The 21,868-nt window shown below is 32.6% G+C and overlaps 3 protein-coding genes across 3 annotated transcripts; 2 read left to right on the top strand and 1 right to left on the bottom strand.

The window, feature by feature from the left end:
* LOC140826714 (uncharacterized) lies at positions 1-3,628 on the bottom strand. The gene is made up of 6 exons (XM_073189217.1): positions 3,305-3,628; positions 3,122-3,192; positions 2,731-2,786; positions 2,120-2,581; positions 1,775-1,949; positions 1-1,631 (listed from the first exon to the last, which is right to left on the bottom strand). Exons 1-6 carry the CDS (start codon positions 3,447-3,449, stop codon positions 1,461-1,463), a joined length of 1,080 nt encoding a protein of 359 aa, XP_073045318.1. The 5' UTR covers positions 3,450-3,628; the 3' UTR covers positions 1-1,460.
* A 1,180-nt stretch (positions 3,629-4,808) lies between these two features.
* On the top strand, positions 4,809-7,516 carry LOC140826713 (large ribosomal subunit protein uL18c-like). Its single transcript, XM_073189216.1, has 3 exons — positions 4,809-5,074; positions 6,523-6,684; positions 7,257-7,516. Exons 1-3 carry the CDS (start codon positions 4,880-4,882, stop codon positions 7,404-7,406), a joined length of 507 nt encoding a protein of 168 aa, XP_073045317.1. The 5' UTR covers positions 4,809-4,879; the 3' UTR covers positions 7,407-7,516.
* A 6,174-nt stretch (positions 7,517-13,690) lies between these two features.
* On the top strand, positions 13,691-16,860 carry LOC140828301 (zinc finger protein WIP2-like). The gene is made up of 2 exons (XM_073191290.1): positions 13,691-14,211; positions 16,204-16,860. Exons 1-2 carry the CDS (start codon positions 13,750-13,752, stop codon positions 16,660-16,662), a joined length of 921 nt encoding a protein of 306 aa, XP_073047391.1. The 5' UTR covers positions 13,691-13,749; the 3' UTR covers positions 16,663-16,860.
* Positions 16,861-21,868: the final 5,008 nt, after the last annotated feature.

The raw sequence follows: 21,868 nt of genomic DNA, 5'->3' as shown, positions 1-21,868 counted from the left end.
TATACTTTGTAACAATTCCAGGTAGATTGATTTTGAACGATCTGGGATTAGAATTCCGGTTTTACGAAACAGAGTTTGTGAATATTGGCCCCCGTTTTTTCTTCTCTGTTTTCGATGCTGTCAAAGAGTTGAGGAATTGTGATTCGTGGAAGTGTTCTTGTGGGATGCTGATTGTTGATGTGTTTTGGGATAATAAAATCTAATTACGTTTTCTTTTTCATTAATCTGGTTTCAATTTGGGATTTCCCCCCTTGGTGTTATATATTACTGTTGAATACGAGCTTGTTGCCATTTTTTTTGCCACTGGAGCTTCTTCAATTTAGAGCTACTGGAAGGACATAACTGAAAAACCAAGTTCAAGTTCAAGTCTTGAAAACCTGATAAATTTTGCGACCCCTGGTGGACTTCTATCTTAGACTTTCCTCCCAGGGGGTGGTGACCTATGATTTGCAACGAGGTGGCGAGTGGCACGAAGGGGGTTAATTCAATGGATTGGATGGGCAACTTGGGAGGAATCTGAATCGTTGTTTGTAGACCCAGTTTTCGATTGTTGTTACTTGAACTCTATAGTATTTCCATTCTTGAATTCCTTTATTCAAGAGTTAAGACTTTCTGAAGTAAGAGTGATGTAGCTTTGCGTAGCCCATAATCCTCTTTTATCCCATAAGCTCTCCACTTTGTGTCCAAAACAATTATCTTGACTGAAATTTGATTGAGAAAGGAGCTGGTGTGTCGGATCTGAGGAGCATCTCTCATTTGTTTCTCCAGTCTTTTGATTGATAATTTGATATGTTGTATACAATGTCAAAATTCACTCAGCAGCATTTGTGCTCCGTGGAATTTTTTGCGTTCATTTCGAGATACATTAACCAGTTACTTTGCCATATCTATATGATTACAACTCTTCTGGCATTCATCACCTGTACTAGCTATTATCCCTTGTCGAGAAACCATCTGGCCAGGAAATTTCAAGATGCGTTCTCCGTGGTTGATTACTGTTCCATATTTATGTAGTATGGCAAGTCTTCTACCCTCATTATTGTTACGAGCTACTGAGCTAATATCCTTCTTTTAGAGAAACTATCTGGCCAAGGAAAAAATAACACAGGCAAGGTCTACAATTTTGTCAAGAACACAAGTTCTGAATCAATCATCGTCGCAGTTTTGTTATGATTTGGCTTAACAAGTGATGCAGTTGATTTAAAGCCCTGGGGTCTAACAGAAACAAATTGGTATATTCATGATTTCCACCATCTTGATAGAAATTGATAAAGTAATTGGTGGTAGGAAAGAATCTAATTTTCATCTATTTACTGAAATCTGGTTTTCAAGTACAGCATGATTATACAACTTGAATGTTTTACAACAGTTTGTTTCAAATTTATTCTCAAACAAATGGAAAAAGGACAAAAGAATGGCTATATATAAAAAAAATCTCTATTTAGCTATTTTAACGTTACTTATTGACTTGAAAGAGTGCAAGGCTTTAAGAACCAGAAAGCATTCAAAGTTCTTGCTTCTTTCTCAGCTGCCCCTACTGGAATTTCTCCTTCAGGGTTGATCTTCTCATGTTCGGCCGCCATGTTGCCCTCTTTGTTGATTTGCTTAACCTCTTGAAGAATCCCTCTTCCCTGTTTTTTAAGCCACACTATATTCGGTCAGAACACACACTTAGAATATAACCAATATGTGTTAGTTTTCTTTGGCTTCTAGACTGTTGTCGTCGAATTTCAAATTTGAATCAATCCATAATTGGATATTGTGGAGCACATACCAGGGGTTTGGACCTGAAAGTCTTAGGCGTCATCTCAGCTTTCAACGTCCCACGATTTGCAGAGAAACACTGTGGAGTAGGAGGTGAAGTTCGAATCTTTAGTAAACCATCCTTGTTAAGCTTGCTACTTTTCACATCCACGGATATAGGGGTGTTCTCTGCATCATCTTTTCTTCTGCAAGAATAGATTCAAGATTCTTACAGCTGGCTGATTCAAAAGTTATATATATTCGGACCTGAAAGCTTTGTGATCTGGAGAGGTCGAGAAGAAAAAGACAAAGAGTGGAAGCATAGGCGTAGAATTCTTTTGTCGAATCCACCCCTAGAGTGGAAGAGAACATTCACCTGATCTTTCGCTGCTTTTCCTTGAACATTCCGGTTTCCATTACTTTCACATCTTCTCTGCTCAACTCTAGCAATGGTTTCTTTTCCTTTTCTTTGTCATTCAAAACCCCAGAATCGATGTCCTGAATATCTTTATTCTCTCTCACCTTAGTTGCTAGTTTCTTCAATTCATTACAGAACTCTGCAACCTTGTTCAGTATATCCCCACCAGAGAACAAATTTCTTGCAGATGAAGTACTTTTCAGCTTTGGTATTTGATCGGCTTTTCTCATTGCAGTGTCATCCCTTGATTTCTTCTCCGTGCTTGATTTGATTGCCTCTTTTCTGAGTTTAGCTTTGTGAGTTGGAGAGGTTGAGAAGTTGGGATTTTGATTTTCACCATCTTCAAGGATTTTATTGTTGTTTGTGTCCCTCAACAAAACAGAAGTTGGATTTGTACCCCTTTTCTTCAACTTCGTATCTCTGCAAATTTTAGATGATTTCATATCCTGTTTTAGTATTGCGTGACAGGTTCAAGATTTACAGACCAGAGAAGAAAAAGACAAAGCGTATGACGATCTTTTGTCGAATCCACCACACTAAGCCCAAAACTAAAATAGTTTCATAGATACCTCATTTTTTCTTCACCGAATGGAAGAATCTCAGAAACTCTAGTAGATCTCTGAAGCTGGAAACACAGTAAAAGAGAAAATCAGACAAGATTGTAACACAATCAATAACCGAATCCGGGGAACAACTTCATGTTTTGTGTAATTATCACAACTTTGATATAAACAAACTAATAAGCACGCTATATTCCAACCAAGATCAAATTCAAGCTCAAACTCAGAAAAAAACATCGCAAGGTAAATTTACCCGCGAAGGAATTGTCCACATTCATTAAAAATAAATTTCCGACGAATAGCAAACTAGTTTTTCAAATTTAAGGCCCGAATCACATAAAATTTCTTGAAAACCAAACAGAAATGGTGCAGTGAACAAGAGATATAAGGCAAAACAGACCTTAGAATTCAAAGTGGGAGTCCTCTCTTTCCCGTTAAAGAAATCTTCAGCTGTCCTGGGGTGATTACAGCCTATACATATACACATTAATAAGCGAAAAAGGATCACGAAAAAAATATAAGCGCCAGAGAAAAACAAGAAAATCAAAGACTCGTTTGTGTTTGTGCGTTTCTTTTAACTTACTGTGGCGGCAGAACCAGGCTTCATCATCAACAGGATCGTCGGAGGCCGAGAAATCGATCCATTTTGGAGCATTGATGAGCTCGTACATCTCGTCTATCACAAATCTTGAATCTATATTCTTCCAATCAATTATTGCAACGTCCATTTAGTCTGATCTCTGTAAAGAAGCAAAAATAATTTAATATATAGGGAAGAAAAATAAAAAAGTTCAAAATCCAAGTGTTTCTGTAAAATCCCAGATCAGAAATTGATTGTGAAAATAGTTTTTCTTGGAGAATAAAAGAAGAGAGGGGGATCTCTGAGACAGTGGACCGTTGGAGGGAAGGGTTTTTCTTATTAATTCGCTTTATCTCAATTACTTTTCGACCGTTGGGAATTTTCACGTTTTATTATTTGATCTGGTAGCCTTTACATTTGTGCTAGTGGGTCAACAATTGCTTTTGATTGAGGCTAGGTTCGGGTTAACCCAGTTTAGTTTTATTATTATTTATTATTTTTTAATGTACGAAACTGAAATTAAATAATAGAGATTGTATTCTGCCTTTACGTTAAAATAAAATAAAATAAAATATCATATTTTATGATAATATAAAATAAAATAGAGTGTTTTGAAAAATGAAGAAATGTTAGTTAAAAGTGATGAAAATTAGTTGGGCATATAAAAAGCCAGGAAAATATGTATCGGATAAAGAAAATAAATGAGATCGAGATAAGGATAATCAACATTTGGGACATCGATTGTCTATCTATTGTCAAAACCTTTCAGAAACAAAAAAAAAAAAAAAATAGGTAAAAACTTGTGTGAGACAGTCTCACGAGTCCTATTTTGTGAGACAAATATCTTATTTGGGACATCCATGAAAAAATATTACTTTTTATACTAAGAGTATTACTTTTTATTATGAATATCGATATGGCTGACCCGTCTCACAGATAAAGATTCGTGAAATTATCTCACAAAAAACCTACTAAAAAAAATAAGAGGCATGGGAATTCTAATTAATGAATAACAAATTTCAAATCCCTGAACTTCAAGTTGTTCTTTGAAGTATTTCAATTCCTTCATCATATAAATTATTTTAAATATCTTCTGACGAATCAACGATTCAAATATTCAATTAATGTCTTAGTGTCTTATTTATGTCATTTTATATTGATGGATCAAGATATTGCTTGACTCGTGAAATGAGACGATAAATTGAAAGATAATATTAACAAAACTATTTTAAATTATTTTAATATTTAAAGTAAATGACAGTTATATTGTATAACATCCTTCGTACCGAACGATGTTTATAGGAAGATATGCAATAATAACTTTATTACATATTCTATATTATTTTATTGTTTTAATTGAGAAGAGGTTCACGTTAAAATCTATTTCTTGGTGTGCAAATTACAATGTTCATCTTTTAAAAGGGTGTGATGCGAAAAAGGATAACGTCAGGGGTCGAAGAGTAAATACCAAAACATTGTTTCCCTTGCCCTTCTCCTTATCCTGAGGCCAACGCCAATTTCTTTCCCTGTAGGCTGTAGGAAACGTTAGAGATAGAATTCTAATCTAAGTGATAAGAAATGTCCAGCACTTCACTCTCGCTCTCGTTTCTGCAGACCACTTTGGCCAGTACCAAACAGCAGCAGCTTTGCAATGGGTGTCGCCCAAATTCGGTGCCGTTATCGAGCCACCAACCTCGGCCACTGATTGTTCAAGCCAAGTCCGCGACCCGAACAGAGGATAGAACTGCTCGCCATTCTCGTATCCGCAAGAAGGCAATTTTTTGTCCTTTCTTTCTTGACTATTTTGTTTGTTTTAGGATTGACAAGAATAGGATTTCTAGGTATGTGACATTATTGAGGAAGAAAGTGTAAGATGGGCATCCTAAATACAATGTTGTGAAGAAATGATATGAAACGACTTTTGAGAAGTCTCCCTGTACCTCCAGATGTTTGCAAAATTGAGTGAACTGGTGCTGTTATTTTGGCTAATTGTTATCTAGGTTGTATGTAAGGTTTGTAATGGTGAATGGTGGCCAGCTCTTTAGGATAAGAATTATGTCCACCGGTCCTTATATCTTATTGCTGTTTGCTTGGATAGTTTGCTCATGGGCGATCTTCTACATAATTCATCCTTATTCAGCCAGAGATGGGAATAAAGAAGAAAACTTTACTTATCTATTGATTGTATGTTACTGATCACGTTGTGGCAGTCTTAGCCTTCTGCTGCTGTACTTGCTCATATTGTTTCTGTTCAAGTCTACTGCTGCTAATTTCACTATGTATCATGCTGCCAAACCAGTGCTGATCACTTGTCACCATATGCAACATGTTGGATCAAGCACATGATGTTATATCAAAAGTTATTGTTATTAACAACACTACCAATGTTTTTAAGCCCACATGCTATATTTCAATAGTTGTGCCATTCAGAACCATATAAGCAATTGTTGCTACTAACATTCCATCTCCAACTAACGGGTCCCAACTACAAGTTCTGAACACGTGATATTGGTTTTGATATTAACTGTAGTATTGAACATCATCCATTAGTTATTGGTAATAACTAATATCAAATATGCTATTGAATTTTTAAGCTGTGCAGAAATCCAGGCGCCACATTTCATAGTTGTCTCACCTAGGACGATACAAACAGTTGTTGCTCGCTCCTAACCATGGTAAACTTTATGTTGATAGTCATTTTATACGTCTAACTAGTGAGATGCAACCACTAGGCCTGAACTCAACCCATGATCATCATTTCACGAACTGTGCATCTTAAATGTCAAGCACGCACAATGACAACCAAGATGGATGTATTTGACATCCATGCTTTAAATCCTTTCCCATTTCAAATTCTTCCACCCAAATCAAATTGTTCCAAATGCAACCTTAAAGTCTTTGGAAATTGGTTTGAAATGATGTTTTAGAGCGTCTTTTGTTATGGTTAAAGCTGTGAGTTTCCTCAGATTAGTTTTTGAAGAAAAAAGATGTTAGATCTTAATATAAGTTGCTAAATTGCCGAGCAAATACGTTCTTGGAGCTTGTTAGATGTTATTATCCTCTTATTGAGGTACGATAGACATTTATGCCATTGTACAAAAAGCTTGTATGGTATGAAATATAAGTTGAGCTATATGCAGTTTTTGAGGGATCATCAACTTTTTATTTGAATTTTGGAGCTTTTGTACTCTATTAAATTTGCAAATACACATTTTACTCAGGTTGAAGGGACCACAGAAAGACCGAGATTATGCGTTTTTCGCTCCAACAAGCACATATATGTTCAGGTGATCGACGATTCAAAGATGCATACTCTTGCTTCTGCCTCTACCGTGCAGAAACCTGTCTCAGAGGAGTTTGACTACAGTTCTGGTCCTACGATTGTAAGTGAATTCCACACATCAGAAAATAAAGTAGCAGTGTTGCTAAATATGTTCACTGCATATTTATAATGTTCTAATCTAATCGACTAATCGAGGATTTTAGAAATTTATTGCCGTTCAAGAGTTCCATTGGCTAGCAAATTACTGTCTTTCCTCATTCCATCGTCATCCAACTTGTGGATATTTCTTAAATTTTGATGCCAGTGACTTGACTTGCATATGAGAACTCAACTTAATGACATCACTCCCATAGTGAAATAAATGGAAAAAAACGTTTAAGAGGGAACCATGGCTAGAGAATTACATAGAAAAAGCTCAAGTATCTTGCTCTAGCAAATGTGTCCTTATGATGCACCTTGTCAATGTTTGATCAAATTATTAGCTTTAGCTATTGAACTGAAATGGCGATTCAGGAGTCGTGAACCCTTATGTGCAACTATCTGGTGGGCTCTGAGCATGATATTTACTCTAAGCAGGGTTCATTCTTCACTGGTTACATTAGTTTTATCCATTATCATGACTTTTTTTAAAACTTCAGATACAAGCACTAACATTAAGGTTTGGGATGTCAGGAAATTGCCAAAAAAATTGGTGAAGTTATAGCAAAATCTTGTCTTGAAAAAGGAATAACAAAGGTAGCCTTTGACCGGGGTGGTTACCCCTACCATGGGCGTATTGAGGCCCTTGCGGATTCTGCTCGGGAGCATGGCTTGCTGTTCTGAAGCTTAAGCAGTTGATCAATTTTCATGCTATTTGTAATTGAAGTATTTTCACTTTTAGGCTTTAATCAATTTCTGTGAGCAAAGAAGGCTTGGACACATTGTTTGGGCTACAAATCTCTTTGGATGTAGGAAATAGGCTGATGATGCCAATGAGTCAAAATTGAGCCTGGCCCAATGGAACGGGGCTCGTAAAATATGAAGATAAACTAACGTGGAAGCACCGTTCTGCTCGAGTAATCCCAATTTGTGAAAACCTATAGTGATTGACCCGGATCTGGCTAGCTACTTGGAGGGGACTTTTCCCTGAGGGTGGGTTCTTTTAAAAATAAATAAATATAATATTTTCGAATATTTCAACAAAAAATAAATTTTAGAACGCTTTAAAATAATGCAACGCTATAATTTGTTTCTCCTACATTAAATCAATAACTATGAAAACAAAAAATTAACAAAAACAAGCTTACCAAGATCCAACCAGCGGTTAATCCGCCAGGTCGGACTTATCTATTTCGATTTTGGGTCATATTAGCTAACTGAATATAATTTTTGTATTAATGTACTCCCTCTTATGAAAAATATATATAATCCATTCTTAAGATTTCGCGATAAAAATATTTCCTAATTATTTTTTAAAAAATTATAAAATCTTAAAATTAACACCAAACATTACGTCACGATATCAAACTTTGGCGACACTCCTACTGCGCTACCAGTGGTTCATATAGCAAGCATCTCCTAATGCTAGTATTATTTTTTAAGTAAAATGACAATAAGTAAATAAATACTTTACAAAGTTATTGCGTTCGCCTTAAAGTTTCTAATTCAGGTAGCATCTTTATTTCGCTAAATCAAATTAATATATTCGATCTAATTTGATTCTCGACAATTTTTAGATCTTGTACCATTTTTTTAAAATCATGATATTATTATTTTTTAATTACAATATAGGTAGAAGATTCGAACTCAAAGATTCAACTAATCTGACAAGGGTGAGATCCTGCGCTACAAGCCTAATCTCAAAATCATGATATTATTAATAATAGTTGCTCGTGGAATCGATAAATGGAAGCTCTGTTGCGAAGCGAGGCGTGGCCTAACTTGCGGCATGTTTGACAATAAATGCATATAGATGATATCTATGCAGGTTAACACTAGGCGATTTGGGAAGTGACGCATATTGCCTGAATTAATTGTCTGTCTCTCTTCTCCATGCTCTTACTTTTGTCTGGTTTCACCGTTCACTTGGCTTGTCGGCTACTTGCCAAAAATATTCATTCAACTACACTCAGCACTTAGCTAGGATAGAAGAAAGGCATGGTTTATCCTCCACATATACATACATATATATATATATATATATATATATAAACGTTAAGGTTATGAGTTTCATCTGATTAATAATATACAGTCTTTTCTCCTCTTGGTAAATTTGGATGCGTTTACAACTGTATAATCTTTCATCCGACTTTTGTATATAATCTTTACCCAGTGGCTTCGAATCCACTTATCGTCCATGCTCGTGGGCTGTGGGGCCTATCGTGTGTATTTTTGTGTGTGTGTGTGTGTATATATAATGTAAAAATTTAGAGTGTGCCCGTGCCCCTATCTCGAGGTGTCCTTTTCGAAACTGCATTCGTGCTCATTGAGAAGTCTATTTCCATGCCTCCCGAATGGTTTGAATGGAATTGGGGTGAGACTGCAGTCTTCACTGACGTTGTTTTCTGCGTAGACTCATCACATCACATGTTTCACTTTAGAGGTACCTTTCTGTGTCCATATGAGAATAAAAACTCTGAGAATTTGGAGACAAATCGATTGATAAATACACCTATAAAATACGTATAGTCGGAAAAGACTGTTTTTTTTCCTTTTTTTCAAACTGTCCTTGTTTTGTTCTTTCATTTAAAAGCTAGAGAAAAAATAAAACTTGCATGCAATACTGACAGGCTTTGAAACATCCTTGTCCAAGTCAGGATTTCTTTCTTTATTTTTGGCGACCCTCTCTGCAACTTATGAGGTGTTACAAGTATTTAATTTCACCATATTTTAGTGTATATGAAATCTTTACAACAAGGGTAATCTTCATTTAATTCATCCGTTCACCATAAAAGCAGAATTTGGGAGCCACGAACGACAACTGTTGCTTTCACAATAAATTTCCTTTATACATTGTCTAAAGAAGGCAATAACTATAACTACAGTTTAAAAGGAATGGACCAAAAATGGAGTCAGATTCTGTGGTCTGGACCGTCTCGTATGTCATTGTTTTTGGTGCAGAAATATAATATTTATGCTGCCTCTTTTGTCCTCCGGAATTTCAGTCATTTCTATCAGACTGCGTGAGGGGACTAATCTGATGACTAAAGTTTTATATATGATTGTCTTTTATATCAATTATATACCCATACATGTCTTTTTACATCACAGAAAAAATTTAAGGACATGACATTGTATCAGACTTGGTTTATTGATGTATTATTGCCAATGAAAAAGGTTCAGTTTGACAAATACACAAGTACACATAGGGTGAGCTAGTGAATACTTATATGAACGGGCAAGGCCCAAAATTATTATAGGACAAATACAAACTTTTGGCTGATCAATCAAGAATTAAACAGTAAAGTCTTTCATGTGAAATATTGAGTATATATATTTCGTCGGGAAATTGGTTTTCAGTCTCCAGCCGTTAGATTTTTTTTTGTGTTCAGTCTCTGGGTACTTTTTTTAGTACCACATTTCCACATGAAGTGTACCACATTTTGTATGACATAGTACCACAATTTTGTGGATAGAGAGTAAACCCAAAAAAATGTTTTGATTGAGAATTTTTCACCAACTTCTCTTTCTTTCGCCCTAATCCGTTTTTCACATGTAAAATTCTTAACACAACTTTATTTAATGATATTGGGAAATGAAAATTGAATATAATTATATACATTAAATACAGATATATTAGTTAAAAAAACTAGTAACTATTAAAAAATAGACTATTTATTAAATTATTGAGACGAAAAGTATATTTAAATGTTGTGAGCTCTAAGTCGTGGAACAAAGAGTTTTTAGCCTCAAGCACATACGACATTCGGCTAATCTTATTGTTCACAATTTAACATAATTTGTTTTTATTCTCTTACATCTTTCTATCAGTTAAATGAAGTTTTTTCTTCTTGATTGATTAATATTATATCCATAAAAGATTATTCTTGATAAAAATGATAAGAGTTTTCCAGTAAAAAAAAAAAGTGGTGAGCTCTAAAAAAAAGGGGAAGTTATTTAAAAATCCCCAATCATAATATTTCTTTGCATTCACTCCCTACCCACAAAATTGTGGTACTATTTCATACAAAATGTGGTACACTTCATGTGGAAATGTGGTACACTTCATGTGGAAATGTGGTACTAAAAAAGTACCTAGGGACTGAAAACAAAGAAAAAAGGCGGCTGGGAACTGAAGCCAAATTTCTCGAAAAAAACGTGTGTCACTGTCAAGCGAAGCAGCAGCAAATGGCAATAAAGTTTTGGATGACGTCATGCTAGTAGCTCAACAGTCGATTATAATTATCATGTTCATCATCAATTGTCCACAGCTGTCCCGTCTCAATTTCCACAATACACATATTTATTAATTATTATATTATATTATTATTATAGAATGAGAAGACATGTCCATCCTTATATTATATAATATATTTAACCAATTTCTATATAAAAATTGTTATTTTTGAATCAATGGCACCATCGATCTTATCAAATTTATATTTTATTAAAGGAAAAATATATTGACTAAAAGTTAATCCATTGAAACTCTTAGGAAAACAAAATTAACGGGTAAAATGAGTTAAATTGGCTCTAACAATAATAATACTCAGAGAACAACGAACCTATAAATTTTTTTAAATATCTCAAACATGCACAAATTAACTAAATCGAATTAAATGAAAGCATACAAAGAATGGGTTGGTTTTCTATTTTTGTTTGATATAATTTGATTTTAAATAAAAAAATTGATTTATTTAAAATAATCAAACAAATTCAGCTCCATCAATCATTTTACTCAATCAATCAAATTTTTCAACATATATAATTAATGATGTAATATAATATTTTTTCAACAACGGGGGGAGAGTTCAATTTTGATATATATATATTGATATAAAGAAAACTAAAAAATGACCGACAGACTTGTGTGTATATATGTACAAAATAATCTCTGCAAAGAAACTGTGTTTGTGGTTAACATAATGTTATCCCGTCAAGAAAATCAACATACGACCCAAAAATGTCTCACTTATATTTTATTAATATAAATTTGGTTTATCGTTTCATTTGTTTTGCTTGCCCACCTCAATTCTCAAACAAAACAGACACAACCAAATATTTTTGTATTTATGCCCTTTTTTGCAGGCCCCATTACCATATGTTCCTGTTAGGAGAAATGACACACAAATTAAAGTATTTCATTCAGAATGCATTTTATATTATTATTATTTTAGAAAGTTGCCTCAACATCTAACCTATATTTGGATCCATCTACCTTAATTTGTGGACATGTCTCGTGAAATACTTATGTTAAATCTTGTATTAAGAAATATTGATGTGTTATGTTTGGTTTTGTTATATATTTATGAAAGATTTATTATTATTATTATTATTAAATAGTATACATCATGTAAGAATATATAAACATATATATGTGATATTCAATTTCTGTAATTGTTTACAAGAATATTAAATTTTGGTAGATTATATATAAATTGCAATAATTGCGTTGGTCGTACCAAAGTCATTGGAAAGTTGAATTCTTTAATTGTAAGAAAAATTACTGATTAATGTACCTTGAGGAAATAGCTAGGGTTAATAATAAAAATGTTAATGTTATACCCAAATGAACAAGGTCAAGTCAATTCACTTGTAAGATTTGGACTATTTATACGCTGCAAAGTTTATTAAAGAAGTTGGAAGCAGCTTTGCACAAAGATGGATCTAAAAATCGGGCGGGATGGGTACTCGACTAATAATAAGATTATTAAATATTGTGATATAAAGGATAAATTCTAATTTTAATTATAAAAATAATATAATAAGATATATAGAATGCACCCTCTTTTTTTTCTTTTTCTTTTCTTGTCAATCAAAGTATTTTTCCCCACTAGAACATATCAATGATTCAAGATCTCCATATTATGCCAATCATTAAAGTTTCATGTAATTGTATTATATAACCTCCTCATTACATATCTTATAAACTTCACCTAAAAAACATATCCTAACATCATTTTTGTGTTGTGATTTCTCTCTTCTTCTTCTTCTTTTTTATGTTTGCCAATTTTAGGTTACAAACAGGTGAAAAGGTAGCATGTACTATATATATATATATATATATATATATATATATATATATATATATATATATATATATATATATATATATATATATAGACACACACACACACACACATTGGTTAACGCATCATAAATTTAAATAATTAAGGCACTCATGAAAAATTATGTTGTTTTTACATATTCGCACAATCTTCCTATTTTAAGGTGTTTTCCGCTGTACACCCACAATTTATATATAATTAGCATCATATTTCCTCCAGCAAATATTGAAATTTCATAGAATATCCATTCAATATTTAATACTATAATTAAATAAGGGGTGTCATAATAATCACATCCGAATCATCAAATACAGATTTTTTAAAATACGTACTCTATTTGTTACATTATACAATATTAGTTTGATACTTATTTGTAAATATATTATTGCTCGGAGTGTAGCTAAACTTGGATTTAAAAAAATTGAATAATGAGTTTGGCTTTTTAAATACGGTCGTAGACACCGGTTGACTCGTGTGTGATGACATGTTCATGTCTTTATCTAGTGGATAAATCATGGTCAATCACATGTTTCACGTGCTGAGTGAATATATATGTATGAGTGACCATTATTTATCATTCAACACACAAGTTATGTGTTGAGTGGATGAAGACAGTACCCATGTAAATATTATCTACCAAGTCCTCTTATTCTTACAAGTATAAATAACTTTCTTAGTATAATTAACTTGAGTCAAACGGATAAAGTTAAATCCGGACTAGTTCAAAAGTGTAGTTTAATAGTTAAAGACTAGTGGAGATGGAGAATATATATAACCATGAGTTTTGTTAAATGGTTTGACCAATCCACATGGGCACAAAGCCACCACAAGCTGTGTCAGCTAATCTTATATAACAGTAGTAGGCTACACAACAAGTCAATCATTCAACTCGAACTCGCACTCCACTCGCACTTCTTCCACAATATTTCCGATCCCTTCTCCAATATTCTTCTTCAATCATGGCAGAACCCTACAATAATTTCACAGCACAGTGCTTCAACTTCATTCCTCTCCATTCTTCATCCACTCACACCGCTCATCATCACTGTTGCCCGCACTCTTCGTCTCCTCCAAGAGAAGCTCTTCCCCTCCTCAATACACTCAGCCTTAGCCAAGAATATTCATATACGGAACCCTCGTCTGATTATGCGCTAAACTACCAGAAAAATCAAGAAAAAGATCCTAATTTCAGTGAAGATGTAACTGTAGCCTTGCATATAGGGCTCCCTAGCCCTAGCTCCGAGGTGGGCTACGGCGAAATCATGGATAAGGATGGCGTGGATATACTCTCGGGGTTGCCTTTAAACAGGTTAAACATGGGCCAGTATTGGATTCCCACGCCTTCACAGATTCTTATCGGCCCGACTCAGTTTTCTTGTCACCTTTGTCCCAAGACTTTTAACAGATACAATAATCTGCAGGTAATATTCTTTCCGATGAACCCTAGCTAGAGTACTAAGGTTTAATCAGTACCTTTTTCACAATATAATCCACGAATTTGTTTTACTTTTATGTTGAAAGTAAGACAAGGTTTTGATTTAGCGATTGTTCTTAATTAATTATTCCCCATTTTAATTTTTACCAACAAATCTATTTTTTTTAATTCAATGGTGTTTCTTCTACAATTTCTTTCTTTTTTTTAATGCAATGGTGTTTCTTCTACAATTTCTTCTTGAATTGACAAGTGTTCCATTCCTGTAGCATCTTCCTAGTTATGACTTTTAAATGAAATTTATTATTTGTCCTCTGTTTTTGCTTGTTGTACCTAGCTATATATAAAAATTAATGTCTCTGAAATTTGGCATTTATGTCACCGCATGTACAAGTCTTCAAGTGATTGAACATGTAAACAGTAAATCGGCTTCTCCGGTCAGCTAGATATGGAAATTAATTAGATTTTTCGTGAGATGCTCACGAGTCAATTTTGCGAGACAATTTACTACTTAATCATCTATCAAAAAAGAATTATTTTTTATGTCAAAAATATTACTTATTATTGTAAATATGTGTAAGATTGACCCGTCTCACGATAAAGATACGTGAAACTATTTAATTAATCATTCTTAATTTTGTGAATATAATATAATTACTAACCATTAAGAAACTTTTATTTTTTAAATAACTTTCACTCTTTGAAACTGAATACCTAGCTCTATCCCTTTTATTTTCTTCCTTGGATTGGAAATCTTTTATGTGCCTCATCAGTCTTCATGACATCTCATCAAATATGTTTTTATGGTTAAATCTGAAAGGCTGTACATAATAAAGGGCACTTGCTATTTACGGTCTTCACTAAATTATTGTGATTATCAACTTTTCAGTGCTATTTATAGACCTATACTGTAAGAAAAGAAATTTAGATCGAATTCAGATTAATTCGAAGTGAAACTGTAGATGTTTGTTGATAATAATAATAAAATAATCAATTCAGTTAGAACTATTTTGCTAAAAGAAAAATAAGGATTGTTTATAAATCGACACTATAACCAGATCCAGTTTATTAAGAAGAACTTCTTGATTATTTTGAGGGAACTATTATTTTTTTACGGAGAAAATTTACATAAAAACTTTTTGATGTGGAGTGAGATGCTGCAAATTCCTTGGAAAGTCACTTGAGCCACATGCATGTAGTCAAAATGGGAACAGAAACTCAATCAGATGTTTTTTTTCTTTTCATATATCTGTTACTCCGGGAACTGCACATAATACAGTACGTAACACGACGAATGTTTCATTTGTCTGTTGTTGAATACAGTACATGCAAATTGTAAAGTTTGTGTGTCCACATTCTTCGTGCTACATACTATTCGGTAAATCAAATTGCATTGCATTGACCACTACAGTAGTTGGTTGGGTATTAATTACTGCTTTCACTCCGCCATATGCTTGCCGCCTCCTTGTCTACCCAGCAGTCGCCGTTGTATGAGGAATGACGATGGGGACGTCATTTAGAATCGGTCAAAGATCGTGATTTAATTTTTGGTGGATATGCGTCTATTATATTTATGGGATTTAATTTAATATATATAAGTTCTTGTGAAAATTATATACTGATATCATATAAAAAAAATGATCGTGTTTTGCATACCTAACTACGAATCAAATATTTTTAGGATAATTTTATAAGTATCATAAGTAAAAATAATAGTATATGGTTCCACTGATTGTGTGACATACACAAATCAAACTACATTTATTGTATTTATTTATTGTTTGCGTAGTTCTTAAGGAAAAAAGTTTTTGTTTGTGGAGTTTGATACTAAGCATCACAATATTTAATTATTTGTAAGATATCGAAATAATGAAATCTCCTCGCGAGAAAATGATAATAAGGTACTCGTCTATTTAGTTACGCTTTCGTATTAGGTTTAATGGCTTGACACCTCACAAATGTGCACATCCATGATTTTCAGATGCATATGTGGGGGCATGGATCACAATACAGAAAAGGACCTGAATCGCTACGAGGCACACAGCCCACGGCCATGCTAAGATTACCATGCTACTGCTGCGCGCCGGATTGCAAGCACAACATCGATAACCCAACAGCCAAGCCACTCAAAGATTTCAGAACTCTTCAAACACATTACAAGAGGAAACATGGAACCAAACCCTTCACGTGCAGAAAGTGTGGGAAACCATTCGCGGTCAAAGGTGATTGGAGGACACACGAGAAGAACTGTGGCAAGATTTGGTACTGTATTTGTGGCTCTGATTTTAAGCACAAAAGGTCTTTAAAAGATCATATCAAGGCGTTTGGGAGAGGGCATGGGGGTCTGGGGGCCGAGCTTGAGCTTGAGCAGCTTGAAGACGAAGACGAATCCGCATCTGAGATTGAGCAAGGAGGGGATCAGTACTCTTCGTCTATGTGATTTGATTTCATTTGTTTCTTAAAAGGATTGTTATGATTTTGTTTTATTTTATTTTGTGGAAAGTCTTATTTCTCATAAAAATAATTATTAATTAGTTTTCCTTTTTGTTGGCATCTTGATTTTGTGTTCTTTATTTGTATATTTCTTTGTATTTAGAGTTGTAAATGAAATGATTTGCTATGAACTCATAATTTAATGGAAAAAGTTTGTTGAAGAGTGTTTATTGAATAATAATGTTGCTAAATTAGGTTTGCAGATAGAGTGAGTCTCATGTGAGATCGTTTCACGGATCTTAATATGTGAGACGGATCAACTCTATCGATATTCACAATAAAAAGTGATACTTTTAGCATTAAAAGTAATATTTTTTCATGGATGACAAAATAAGAGATCGACTCATGATATCGTCTCACACAAATTTTTATCTTGTATATATTCCAAATAAGTTGAAATTTGATATGTCTTTGTTTAATTTACAGATAATTTTGTTTTTATTTATGATATTTTTCATTCACGTGACATATGAATTTGTTTGTGTTCTCACTTATTTTTGTTTTATTATTAATTATTACTATAAATTGTCATGTCATATAGCAGTAACCATGTTATGTCTATCAATTATATCTATCGTCATAAACCAAATCAAATCAAATGTCATATTTATGTCTTTATCATTAACCCCAAATTTGTCTCCAATTTATTAATTAATATTAAGGTTTAAATTTCTAGGACAAGCAATAACTTTGGTGTCATGGTCTGATTTATAAGTATTGATAACCAAAATCAAGAAATTCGACTCTATTTATTGAGATTCAATCTAATCAAATCCAGCTCGATCAAACTTTCATTTCATCAGGACAGATTTTATCTTATCTGTATGAGGTTCGATAATTTATGTTAAGACATTATCTTCATTTCCTAAGTTTTTATTAATATATTTTTTTCAACATAAATTTGAATTTTTGAAGCAGAAAATTACATCTACAGTATTTGTTTATATAATTTCTTAGTTTTTATCAGATTTTTTTTATTGTTTTTCATTTTTTATTTATTAAATTTATAGATTATAAAAGAGTGAGAAAAAGGCAAAACTTAGTAGTGTTTGAAAAATCAATGTGAAAAACTGAAATTTTTTATAGGTATGATGTTTCGTAAATAACTTATTTTAATACGAGTTTTTTAATAAAAAATTAAAAATATCGTTGGAGTTTTTGCAAAACATATGGTTTGATTGTGTATTGTAAATATGAATGTAAAGGGTAATTTTATTAAACAAAAGTACTGGACGGAAGAGCGTCCAGAAAAAAAATTTGCAAAAAAAAAAAAAATTGAGAATCACTTTTGAAGAATCAGATTTAGAGTTTAAGAGACACAAAAAAAAAATTTTTTTTTTAAGTGAAAGTGATTAATCATGCAAATACTCACTCAACATATATACAAGCTATGACAACTTCAAAACTTAGAAAATAAATGTAAAAGTGATACATCAACGAGTTATTGCGGGACTAGATCTCTTGTGAGACGGTCTTACGAATCTTTATTTGTGAGACCGGTCAATCCTACCAATATTCACAATAAAAGCAATACTCTTAGCATAAAAAATAATATTTTTTCATTAATTATCTAAATAAGAGATTCTCTCACAAAATACGACCCATGTGACCGTCTCATGCAAATTTTTGCTATATTGCGGATAATTTTGTCATCATATACGTTTGGACCACATATATGTGACTTGTTAATCTAGACTTTAATTGACAACTGACGTAAGTTAAAAATGTCATAAATCTAACATGTGTTTTGTGTATTCCGAGAACATCCAAAAACATTTAGGCCTATGTCATATTGTAAGATTTATTTTCATGTAACATATACAATAAAAGGTATTATTCCACATAAATAAATAGACCAGGGCAAAAATGTCTACCTTTCGACAAACAGAGTACAATTCAAGCCATTCAATATACCAGTAATTTATAGGTACATAATTTAAAAAATTGATAATTTTCATGGTTTTCAAGTGTTAAAAAAATCTACAAATACGGACCAATGTTAATTTTTTTAAACAGCGCCCAAAAAATTATGAACCAATGTTAAATAAATAATAAATATATAGTAAGTATTTATTGCATGCGGTAGCTTAATTAATATCATCCATTCATAAATTGTTCTATACTATAACTACGTAGAACCACAAGAAGCAAAAAAAAAAAAAAAAACCTATAAAAATCCATCAAATTACCACGAAATTTCATTCACACTCAACAACATATACACATATTAATTTGCTCGGCTTCCTTTTGAGGTTTCTCTCCAACATCGATCGGAAGCCACCGCCAGCGAAAATGGACATGAAGAAGATTGCATACCTTGCCGTCATTGCGGCATCGGCTGCCTCCATGTGCACCGCGGCGGCGGCGGCGAGCACCGCGGCTGAGGCACCAGCCCCGTCCGTGTTAACTAGCGGTGCTATGGCTGCCTTACCAGCCGTTGGATCCTTTGTTGGGGCCTCCCTGTTGTCCTTCTTCGCGTTGTACATGAACTAGCTATGTTGAAAATATAATAGACAAAGCAAATCGCATGTATGTTGTGTGAAAATGATTTTATCGTTTCATTTTCGGGATTCTCATTATTTTTCATTTAATTGATGTACCTTGTGCATTTTGTTGATATATAATATATCAATGAAGGCACGTGTTATTAATTGAGCACCTTAAAAGGTGCAATAATATTATTTTCATTATTTATTAACTAGCTACATGGTATAACTTCCTTTAATTTTTGCTTGAAAATCGATTTAGTCCAAACGATATTTCTCCAAGTCGTCCGCAGTCAATCCGTGATCACCTGCATTCTATAATAATAAGGAAAAAACTTGTGTGAGATGGCCTCACAGGTCGAATTTGTGAGACGAATCTATTATTTGGGTCATTCATGAAAAAGTATAATTTTTTATGCTAAGAGTATTACTTTTTATTGTGAATATAGGTAGGGTTGACCCGTCTTACAGATTAGTATCCGTGAGACGGTCTCATGTAAGACCCACTCTAATAATAAGAGTGCATCGCGTATATATATATTTAAAAAAAAAATGAATGTTAATATAATTCATTAGAGATAATGTGTGAATAATTGAATTTGTTGATAGAGTATTTTCTTAAAATTCAATCAGGTATCATGAATCCACACCAAATTCTTTTAGGATAAGATTTTTGCTTGATATAATAGTATAGATTATCGAAATCTAAAATTCATAAACCCAAGATATAATTTGTTTAAAATAATATTTTAAGTTTTAGTTAAAGCATCACATCATAATAAGTTTTATTTCAAATTCTTTCTTGATATTGCATAATCGAGAATTGCTTTTTGTAGCAACCCAACTTTTAAATTAGTTGAGGAGTCATTTCGTATAAAGTGGATTCAAGATTTTTTTTTAAAAAAAGATAGTATTTTCTTTTGAAAAAAAAAGTTCAGGTTTTAATAAGCTAGTGGTTTTTTTATTTTAAAAAAAGAAATTAAAAAGGCTGATTAATTTTGGTTGATTTGGAGAACTTTTTTTTCCCTGATTAGCAATTTTCATTTCCAACATTCGAAACAATTAAATATACGTACCGGTGATCATAATCAAAAGAGCAGTACTAACCACTGAGTAATACGGTTTGGGCAAAAACTTGTGTGAGACGGTCTCATGGGTCGTATTTGTGAGACAGATCTCTTATTTGGGTAATCCATTAAAAAGCATTACTTGTTAGGCTATTAGTATTACTTTTTATTGTGAATATGAGTAGGGTTGATCCGTCTCATTGATTAAGATCCGTGAGACGGTCTCACGTGACTCACTCTACTTTTTGTCTCCATGACAACTTTTGAAGCTGAATAAAAATAGTTGCTAATGCACTCGATAAGTAAAATTGATGATAAAATATATTTAAAAATAAATTAGTAATAAAAATTATCATCAGGTAAAAAGGATAATTTCAATAATTTTATGAATATTTTTAGAAAACTTTTTAGAAGTTATAATTTGCAAAATACACTACAAAATAATGATGCTTATATATATATTACTAAAATATAAAAACAGTTTCTCAAAAAAAAAATCAATATTGATTAATAAATTTTTTTTTTTAAAAAAGAAGAAAATGTGTGAAATAATCAAAATAGGTACAAATAAATATTCAGTATTTATAGACAAAAGTATTCGGTTATTGGGGAAAAATAAATATATTTCTAATGTGAAATTTATTGTAAGGTACGACGAGTGAAAAAATTATTATCTTAGTTTTGAAAAAATAACAAATAACATCAAGTGAAAAAATAATGATGCTTATATAGATTCCTAAAACAATTACTCACAAAAAGTCAATATTGATTAATAAATGTTAAAAGAAGGAGAAAATTTGTGAAATGAACGAGATAAGTACAAATAGAAAATGTGAAATTTATGTAAACGTACAAAGAGTGAAAAAAAATCTAATCTTATTTTGGAAAAATAACAAATAAAAGCAAATGAAAAAACAAGAGGGAAGAGGCCATATTTTAGGGATGGACGTATGTATAATGTATTATCCCCTTTCAAAATATTAAAGTTTTGGCCGAATTTTTTTTATATATTAAGTTTTTGAAAACAATTTTATTTTATTTTGCAAAAGCTAGAAAGTTGTAAATTTTAAATGAAGGCAAATTGGTCTCCTGGTAGATTTTTTTTTTTTAAAAAAAAAAATCTATTTACGAAGAAAACATATATTCACCAAGTAAAATAAGGAAGCTTTTAGAACCCAATCCAAATCTTGATACAACTACAGATTACGCTAATTTTAATATGTACTCGTCGGCTATTCTATATAAATACGTACGTACGTACGTACATGGGCAGCCTCCATTGTTTTCAAGATTAATTGATTAATTAAGATCATGCATTGGATTCAAGCTTTTAGAACCCAATCCAAGAAAATCTTAAGCAAACAACCCGACACAAGTGCGTACAAATTACTCGATTACGATAAGTTGGATTCTAATACACCTGAAGAATTAAACCTGATGGAAATTGAATGATTTGATTTGATTTGATATGTACGTGTTTCTAAATACCGAATCCAAACCGTGCTTGAATTCAAACAATATTATATATACTCGGCCAATCTACATACATCGGCAGCCTCCATTGTTTTCAAGATTGCAAAGAAACGAAGAATTAATTAAG

The sequence above is a fragment of the Primulina eburnea genome, chromosome 3, assembly GCF_022965805.1.
Source record: "Primulina eburnea isolate SZY01 chromosome 3, ASM2296580v1, whole genome shotgun sequence".
NCBI lineage: Eukaryota > Viridiplantae > Streptophyta > Magnoliopsida > Lamiales > Gesneriaceae > Primulina > Primulina eburnea.
Note: the sequence above shows the minus strand (reverse complement) of the source record. Positions and strands in the feature narration are given on the sequence as shown.

Coding starts and splice junctions, on each gene's coding strand:
- LOC140828301 (XM_073191290.1), top strand. CDS start 13,750: ATGGCAGAACCCTACAATAATTTCACAGCACAGTGCTTCAACTTCATT. Junction 14,212..16,203: donor ACAGATACAATAATCTGCAG/GTAATATTCTTT, acceptor CATGATTTTCAG/ATGCATATGTGGGGGCATGG.
- LOC140826714 (XM_073189217.1), bottom strand. CDS start 3,449: ATGGACGTTGCAATAATTGATTGGAAGAATATAGATTCAAGATTTGTG. Junction 2,582..2,730: donor TTCGGTGAAGAAAAAATGAG/GTATCTATGAAA, acceptor TAAAATTTGCAG/AGATACGAAGTTGAAGAAAA. Junction 1,950..2,119: donor GAAAAGCAGCGAAAGATCAG/GTGAATGTTCTC, acceptor CTATTCTTGCAG/AAGAAAAGATGATGCAGAGA.
- LOC140826713 (XM_073189216.1), top strand. CDS start 4,880: ATGTCCAGCACTTCACTCTCGCTCTCGTTTCTGCAGACCACTTTGGCC. Junction 5,075..6,522: donor ATTCTCGTATCCGCAAGAAG/GCAATTTTTTGT, acceptor CATTTTACTCAG/GTTGAAGGGACCACAGAAAG. Junction 6,685..7,256: donor ACAGTTCTGGTCCTACGATT/GTAAGTGAATTC, acceptor TTGGGATGTCAG/GAAATTGCCAAAAAAATTGG.